This window comes from Pteronotus mesoamericanus, unplaced genomic scaffold (genome assembly GCF_021234165.1).
Source record: "Pteronotus mesoamericanus isolate MK-2021 breed Mesoamerican mustached bat unplaced genomic scaffold, CSHL_Meso_final scaffold_636, whole genome shotgun sequence".
Taxonomy (NCBI): Eukaryota; Metazoa; Chordata; class Mammalia; order Chiroptera; family Mormoopidae; genus Pteronotus; species Pteronotus mesoamericanus.
The window spans coordinates 1,702,291-1,711,322 of record NW_026555324.1 but is presented as its reverse complement, the minus strand read 5'-3'; the positions used below and the strand labels follow the sequence as shown (position 1 = coordinate 1,711,322).

The window sequence follows — 9,032 nt, the reverse complement described above, 5'->3', positions numbered from 1 at the left end:
TTAAATTTGCACCATTGACCTTTGCGACCCACCATGTACACGCAGTTCTGGGAGCCTTCTCAGAGCCCCCTTCACATCCTTGTTCCTCAGGCTGTAGATGAAGGGGTTCAGCATGGGGGTGACCACGGTGTACATCACTGAGGCCACCAAACTTCTCTGGGAAGAATGGCTCACAGCAGAACTGAGATAGACCCCCAGCCCTGTCCCATAGAACAAGGAGACCACAGAGAGGTGAGACCCACAGGTGGAAAATGCTCTATATTTCCCCCCTGCAGAGGACATTCTCATCAAAGATGAGACAATCTGACTGTAAGAATAGAGAATTCCAGTGACAGGAAACACACCCAGTAGGGCAGTCATCGCATACATGAAGACGTTATTGACAAGGGCATCTGAGCAGGCGACCTGGAGCATCTGAGCCAGTTCACAAAAGAAATGTGGGATTTCGGTTCCTGTGCAGAAGGTGAGCATCCTCACCAGAAGAACATGAACCAGAGAAGCCCAGGATATGATGAACCAACACAAGAGAACGAGCAGGCCACACACGCGTGGGTTCATGATGACCATGTAGTGCAGGGGGTGGCAGATGGCCACATACCGGTCATAGGCCATCACGGTCAGGAGGAAGTTGTCCATTCCAATAAAAACTGTAAAGAAATACAGTTGAATGAGGCATCCAGCATAGGAGATGGCTTGGCTCTGTGTGTGGATGTTCACCAGCATCTTCGGGACGGTGGTGGAGGTGAAACAGATGTCAACAAAGGACAGGTTGGAGAGGAAGAAGTACATGGGCGTGTGCAGACGGAAGTCTGAGGCGACAGCCAGGATGATGAGCAGGTTCCCGAGCACGGTGACCAGGTACATGGAGAGGAACAGACAGAATAAGATGGGCTGATGCTCTGAGTCTTGGGAAAACCCCAGAAGTAAGAAATGGGAAACCCTTGTTTGATTTCCTGTTTCCATGTGGATGACACCTCAGCTAGATGAGGAGGAAGGAAAATAACATGAAATAGATACCGGGCACACTCCAGATTATTCCTACTCTTTAAATTTCTTGAAGTAAATAACTAGGCATAACAGTATTAGCAACACTATATTCTGTAATTTGTTACATGAAACATTTCAAAATGGTGATTAAGTACGGTCCGTTACCCTCCGGGACAGTCACCCACCCCTTTCTGTTGTCGTTTTGTTTTTTTTTAACCTCTGTCTTAGAATTATTTCGGAGCAGTTAAGAGCAGCCTCGGAGCTCAGAGGTCAAATGGATTGTACTCGCTCTCACACAATGCGGGGCATGCGGTCTGGTGAAGCTCAGCAGCTTGATCTGGGTTTTCTGCCTAGTCTGGGACTCATGAAAGGGTCAGGTAACCATGTCTCAATGGTGAGAAAATTTGAGAAATTATCTCAGGTACCTGGACAGTGTGTTGGAGGATGAGTAGCAGGTAGGTTTATTTCACAAGAAAGGAGAGAAAAAAATATATTTTCACCGAATGATAAACGACGTTCAGTATGCTTCCGGCTTAATGCACCAGAGGCCAGAAACACCTCGTAGTTGCAGGGCTTTCATCTGTTAAGGGATTGGTTAAATTTTCCACGGAAAGCAGGGAAGTCAAAGCTGAAACCATTTCAGTGTCCTCAGATACTACTTCAAGGTCACAAACACAGTTTTGAGCCGTGCCATTGATGACGTTCATTACATGCTGGGGGAAGACAGAGATCGCATCGAGGTCTACATATGAGCTCGAAGGGATGAGGGTCGTATATGCACCCACAGTTCAGTGATGCCTAGAATGGGCTGGCCACGTGCGGGGACTCATTCACAGCCACCTACCCTCTCACTCTCTTCACCTCAGGTCCAAAGGGTCCTGTAACCAGACACGGAGCAATGGGTCTCCTAACCTGGGACAGGGAAGTGCCTAAACCCATACAGTGACCTTCAGGGTTCTCTTTTGCCCTGTTACTATTATTTTTCTACCCTTGCTGTTTGGTAATGCCCCCAACTACACAGGAGACCGGCACTGGCTGCCATCACTGTCAGTCTCCTTAGGGATAGGAACCGAATGGGAGGGGAGGGCAGGATCCAAAGGTACAGTCTTCCACTTATGAACTAAATGGTCATAGGGATGTATTTAAAGGCCTGGTAACTGTGGTTAATACTGTTTTACATATTCAATATCACTAAGAGAGTAGATCTTGAAAGTTTTGATCACAAGAAAGATTTTCTGAAGGATGTAGGATGAAATGTGTTAGCTAGACTTATTGAGATGATCATTTTGCCAATTACACAAAAATGAAATCATTGTGTTGTACACCTGACATGAGTACACTGTTGTCTGTCAGTATATCTCAGATTAAAAACCCCCATGTCTGGTAGTGTCTGGAATGATGAAACTTTCTGTCTCATACCTAAGCGTTTAGGAAAAGATGAATATATTTTTCTGTTTTTTATGGGATGGATAGTTTGCGTTCATTTCCTGAGGTTTCTAATCTTTTGAGTGTTATTCTGAGGCAATTGTCAGGACATGTTTCTAAATTCTCTCCTTTCAGTAAGTGTGGCTTGTTGTTTTGCGTTGGATTTTCTTTTTTTATTGAGCCGTAGAAGAGTGAGTATATGACAGACCCTTAAAATTTTGGATATTCCTTGGAGTGGTCTCTGAGTGTTAACGGCATAAACTGCATTAGAACAGTCTGTTGCATAGATTTCCTTCCTGGTTTCCAGTTCCACCTTTAATTCCTCCACACAGCCATCCGCGATTTCCAAAATGGAATTGGATTGTATGACACTCTTGCCTAAAGTCTTTGACAGGACTTCGTGCCACCTGCTGATAACAGCCAAATCCTTGCGTGCCGTTGCTCCACTCTGACGCCCACCCTGTCTTATTTCTGAATTCCTCCCAATTTTTATCCTAAATCCTGATTATACTGAAAGCTTTTCTTTGCCCAGGTGGCCATAGTATCTTATGTCTATGCTACCTGTTAAGACCTTCCTTCTCTGACTAAAACGTTCGTTACTTCCTTCACTTCATTCATATCTGTCACTATACACTTGGCACAAGCTCTCACTTCCTTAGGTAATTCCCAATCGCCTCAGTTGTCAATACTAGCTGAATCCTCAGCAGAAAAGGGACTCTTCCTGATGGTTTGGTGATAGAACTAATAAATGGATGAGCCTACAAACCATAATATTTCATCCCTGCAGCTCATCACATAGTCCGTGGGTGGCCGCTATCCAAAACCTTTAGCACTTTTCACCAACAAGAGGGTCCTCAATGAATAGAGGATATAAGGATATTGATGGAAAAGAGAGACATAAATGGAATATAAAGTGGCCAGGTTCTCTTCTCAGTCCTGGGCAGCACCCATTCCCAGTGTTGACCCATCATAGTTCCAAACGATTGAGCCTATTTTCTCTTGATCTTGCATCTCACCTGGGATCTTTCCCCAGAGGAGCATCGGCAATGGCTTCTCCACAGCCTTTGTCTGCAATACCTACATACAAATCTCTGACTTTCTGTCCCAGTTACCCAGAGGCACAAACAGAAGATGACTGCGAGACGAAACAGAGAAATGACAAGTGTACAATAGATTACTTAAAGGATTAGTTATCACACGGTTACATTTCTGGGATTATAAATGAGGGGATCCATCACCTTTTAATTCCTTTGTAAGAAGTCTGTCCACGTCCATCTCTCAGTACTTTTTCTTGCACGTGGAACTGCTAAATGCTCTCATCCCTGTATGAGGAGACATGGTCCCCTTTGTGTTTATCCTCAGACATGTGAAGATCCACTTTCCAGGAGAGAGAGAAAACAGGAGAGCGAAAGAAGACACCCTGTCTTTTTCCTCTGCTTCCAAGACGCCCAGGCCCAGAAAGAAGAGAGTCTGTGGTAGGCAGACACTGGCCCATCGGCCCTCCCTCCACCATCCCAGGGATACTTTAAGAATCACCTCCTGTCTGACCCTCATTCTTTTGGGCTGATGTGTAAACAACCTGGTTCAATTTCTCTCTTCTTAAAAGTACAGCAGGTCCTAAAGAACCATTGTTTCATTCAACATGGTTAACATTGTTCTATTCAACACTGTTAACATTTTTTTTTAAATTCAATATAGCTTTCTCTAAATTGGTGGCATACTCTGGGGACTTAAATCTGTTTGTATCCATCAGATTAATTCATGGTAAAAATGGTTTGTTTTATGGGTCCTCAGTTCCAGGACCCTATTGAAGATGTTAAGACTGGACTGAGCTTATTTCATGTGGACCATGGCAGGCAGTATTAAAATATTTTCATGCCCTTTGCTACTTGGAGGGATGGTTAAAGAAGGTGTTGGCCTTGGAAACACAACCATCTTCCCAGGTACATGTTGCTTCCTCTAAGGAACAGTGCAGAGCCCATGCCAATCTTCCAGGTTTGAGAAGTAAGTGTGCTTGAAGAGGGAGGGGGTGGTTTTATTGCCAGGATTGTCAAATATTGTTTCCTCATGCCAAGTAAAAAGATTGAGGCAGTGAAAATATCCAGTGAAAAGAATATGGAGATGATGGAGAGACACTAATGCTAATTCATCTTGTTTCATGGACAAAGAAAGGCATCTGGCTGCTGCAGAGTTTGCTCTAAGTTGTTGGAATTCAAATTGACCACATGATATTTCTCTATAAAGTCCCTGCTGGAGGTGCCAGGAGCTGAATTATAATTTAAATGAGTTATGAAATGAATAATAATGATCATCTTAAGAAAGTATTTCCCACATATTAGAACCATTTACACTAGGACCAGAGGTTAGGACTCAAAGTGAAGCATACAGCCTATTGTCACTTCCACGTTCCTCTTTCCTAAGCACTAACTAACTAAATTTGTCCATTGTGTCGCTGGTGTTTAACATAGTGGGCAATTGTGTAGAGCCATGCTGGGAAGTAAAGAATTGAACGAAGCTGTTTGTCATTCACTGAAGAAGTCCGGAAAGCCATTCGGGAAGAAGGGCTTCTTTGGGCCAGGCTAGTGTCAGCCAGTGGGTATGGTCTTTACCCTCAGGGAGCCCGCCTGTCAGAGATGGGTGCACAAACAGGTTTTCGTAATTCTCTTAAATGGTGAGATCAAGCAGTCGGGGACTGCGATAGTGAGGGGAGTCACAAATGTAGGCCGGAGACACAAAGTCAGGGAAGATTCCTAGATGAAGAGACCCGTGGGCCAGAAAATACACAGAAGTATTAAATAGGGGCTCTCTTGACAGAGAAGCGATCGAGGGCAAAACCATGAGGAAGACGCAGCACGGGCAGCGGTCTGATAGCCAGTAGCTGAAGCACATGTGGCGGAGGGAAGGGTGAGGAATTAGGTTGAAAAGGTGACCATATCCCTGCGAACCCTGAAAACTATAATGGATAAAGAATGGGGTTGCGGAGGCAGTGCCACCAGAGGAGGGAGATGATTTGTATCACAATTTCCTTTGGTCTGGATGGAGAGATGGATTTAAAGCAGACAAAACTGAGGACAAAGAGAATGGGGTAGGGAATTCCTACATCATAGAGCGAAGAACAAAGTCACTTGCTTTAAAGAAGAGGAACAAAGGCTAAAACTGGTGAAGAAATAATTCTGATCTTGCTAATGATTCCGTATTCCTTGGGAAGGATGAGACCTGATGCCCATGTGTGGTCAGGGGAACTATGAGAAAGGGGCACACAAGTTCTAGTGTTTCCCAGAATTCCCAGAGCAGTAGTGTAAGATCTCAATAAGGACTAGGAGGATTTCGTGCATCCTTAGGTTCCCTCTCTCACCCACCGCACCGCAGACTTTATCCACTGCGGCCTAGATATTGGGGACCTCAGACTCTTCTCTCTTGAAGGTCACTAAACAGAACTGTGGAGAAGGATGCAAATGTGGGAAGCACAGTTTCTCTAGAGAAAAAGAGAAGTTCCCAAGTAAAGAAAGCTGGCAAAACCATAAGAAAGATTTGTCCAGGCTGATGAAGATAGAGGCTCTGGAGCCCTTGGGCCAGGTAACGAGGGAGAAGAACAAAAAGAGAATATGACTTCCCTATAAATGATCTAAAGCTCTCTTAGTACCTGGGGACATCCTTTTGCACACCAAAGACTACTGACTGTCCCCCTCTACAGTGTGGCTCTGGCAAGTGCCATGGTGTTTGTGGGATCCGGGTTATCAGCCTGTTCCACCCCAGTCCCACAATTTCCATTGCTCTTCTAACCAAGTGACATATAACTGAAGTAAAACCTCATCATGCAGTGGCAACTTCAAGCAAGGAGTCTAGTCATTCACCCTCCCAGCAAGTGACCCCTTGAGCTATTCTCCATGAACAGTGTTGGGTCTCCCTTCTCCTGTGCTGAACAGTAGGCAATACCTTACTCCTTCCACCACCTCTTTTTCTTATTTCCCATATCACTTACTGGGCTCTGCGGCTTGAGAGTGTGAATCCTGTCGTTCATGCACGGTGTGTGATGATACAGGAAGGTCTGTCCTCCATAAGAGCAAGGGAGCAGAGCCAGGCATGTGGGCTGGGACCTGGCTGCATCCGCTGGAGAAGGCATGAGTGTGTTGGGTCTGGCACAGGAGAGCCTCGGTGACTGTAAGTTGGTATGTTACAGGTTATGTGGCCCTGGGGACAGAATCCCCTCTGAAACTTGTTAGACAAAGTGATCAATGGCCCTGTGATTCCCTGGTCAGGACACTCCTCAGGGGCGGGCTCACAAAGGAAGGGCTCTCTCTCTTGCCAACTCTGTATCCCTGGGTGACCAACACTGGGACCAGCGGTGATTCTTTTCTCCTGGATCCCCTTCCTCTGGGAGAGATCCCTGTAGTCTTCCTTGGATCTCATCTCAGGAGCAAGTGTCATTGTTCCCTGACTTATTGTTTCCTCATTGGATCGATGGTTGAGGAGGAAACGGCCCCAGGATTCACTAGGGCACGGTTCTCAAACCTTCGCCCTCACCTAGGTGACTTTGAGGATGTGTTAGAACAGATTTCAGAGTCTCTTCCTCGATTTTCTGCCTCTGTAGTCTTGATTTGGATCTGGTAACTTGGAATTTTCACACCTTCCAAATTTTGTTTGGAACCCTTTGACATCCATTGAGACTCATTTCTCGGGAGCAATGTTTCCTAATTTTATCTTCCTCAAAACGGTAAACTGAAGCTTATGTGAATGTATATCTTCCCAGGGGTATACTTATCACAGACTAATCTAGGGAACGTCTCTAGCCGGAGAGCCCGAAATCTACATTTAAAAGAAATTGCAATGATTCGATTTTATATTATTTTTTATATTTATATTATATATATATACACGTATATGCCATTTAGCCATCTGGAAAATACCATTTTGTGGCATTAAGCATAGTCACAAAATCATGATACCGTCACCACTGTTTCCAGAGCTTTTTCATCACCCCAGACAGAAGCTCTGTACCATTCAACAACAGCTCAGCACACGTCTCTTTCCCCAGCCCTGGGAACCTCTATTTTCCTTTCTGCCTCTATGAATTTACTTATTTTCAGTACCTCGTGTAAGCGGACTCACACAACACTGATCCTTTTGTGTCAGGCTCATCTCACTTAACAGAATGTTCTCAAGTTTCATCCATGTTTCACATGTATCAGAGTTTCATTCCTTCTAAAAGGCTGCCTAATATCCCATTGAATATACATCTCGCTTTGGTTATGCATTCATCTGTTGTTGAACACTTAGATTGTTTCCATATTTTGGTGATTACTCCTAGCAAAACTGGCTTCAGAGTACCTATTTGAGTTTCTACTCCCAATCCTTTTCGATATATACCTGGCATTGCATTGATGGATTCTGGGAATTTACTTTTAAAAAGATCCTGAAGGATAGTACGTTTCAGGATACACACTTACAGGATGTCGAACAACAAACCAGAAAAGGGCAAATGAGACAAAGAAGGACACTGTTTAATGATAAATGGTACAGTCTAACATGAGGAAATAGCCTTTGAAACAGTTATACAACCAACATAGGAGCACCTGAATGAGAGAAAATATCTCAAAGACGTGATTTAAGATGAAATTCAGTCATTCATGTCAGGAAGCATGCAGAGTCCTGATATTCGAAGCGCTTTGTTCTGATTACTGCATGATTTTCACTCCATTTCTTCTGGCGGAAAAAACCAACATACAACCAAATTAAGGAGATGTGCAACAATTCACGAGGACATCCTTTAGCCAACTATGCCAGCACCTGATATAACAAGTGCTTTTAATATAAAGTTAGAGGAACTATACCCTAAGAATTCCAAAACACCAATTCAAAAGCACCTATGCACACCAATGTTCATAGCAGCACAATTTACAATAGCCAAGTGTTGGAAGCAACCTAAATGCCTATCAAAAAACTGTGGTTTATTTGCACAAGGAGATGATTGGATTGAAAAACAAATACACAAGGAATACCGCACAGCAGAAAGAAAAAAGAACTACTAAACTTCGTAACAGCATGGGTAGAAGTAGAGAGCGTTATGCAAAGTGAAATGAACCAGGGGGCCAAAGACATGTACCATTAGATCTCACCTGTAAGCAGAACCTAACCAATAATACAAAGATGCAAGGAAAATAAGACCAGCAACACTGAAAGGAAAAGAAACGAACAGAGACAAGATGGATGGAGGGAGGAGGGGGACAGGGGAAAAGGAAGGAATAGGAGGGTCGGGGAACATGTAGCAAGGGGTCATGGACAAAACCAAAGGCAAAGGATTGAGACAGGGAGCGGGGGAAGAGCACGGCAAGGTGGTAGGGGGGAGGCAGAGGCAAATGTATTTGAAAAAATAAAAACAAAAATACTAAATATATATATATATATATATAACGTTAGAAATCTTAATATTCAGTGTAGGATGCTAACCAAACATGGAGCATCGTGGTCAGCATGTAGGGAAGGAGAGTCCAAAAGAAGTTTCTGATGCAGGTGCTGAGAAGAAACTAATTCAAGAACTAACAAATGTGAAATCATCTGTGGTTTCAAAATACAGAAAAAAATCAATAATGTCTTTTGAGAGAGAAAAGGAGCCTGAATAA

General features: G+C 43.9%; 1 protein-coding gene across 1 annotated transcript; it reads right to left on the bottom strand.

Annotated features, from left to right (window-relative positions):
- Nucleotides 1-3,299, bottom strand: LOC129061466 (olfactory receptor 7D4-like). The gene is made up of 2 exons (XM_054562138.1): nt 3,276-3,299; nt 1-963 (listed from the first exon to the last, which is right to left on the bottom strand). The coding sequence occupies exon 2, from the start codon at nt 961-963 to the stop codon at nt 1-3; it is 963 nt and encodes a 320-aa protein (XP_054418113.1). The 5' UTR covers nt 3,276-3,299.
- Between the last annotated feature and the right edge of the window lie 5,733 nt (nt 3,300-9,032).

Excerpts from the sequence above, each read along its gene's own strand:
- LOC129061466 (XM_054562138.1), bottom strand. The coding sequence starts at position 963 with ATGGAAACAGGAAATCAAACAAGGGTTTCCCATTTCTTACTTCTGGGG.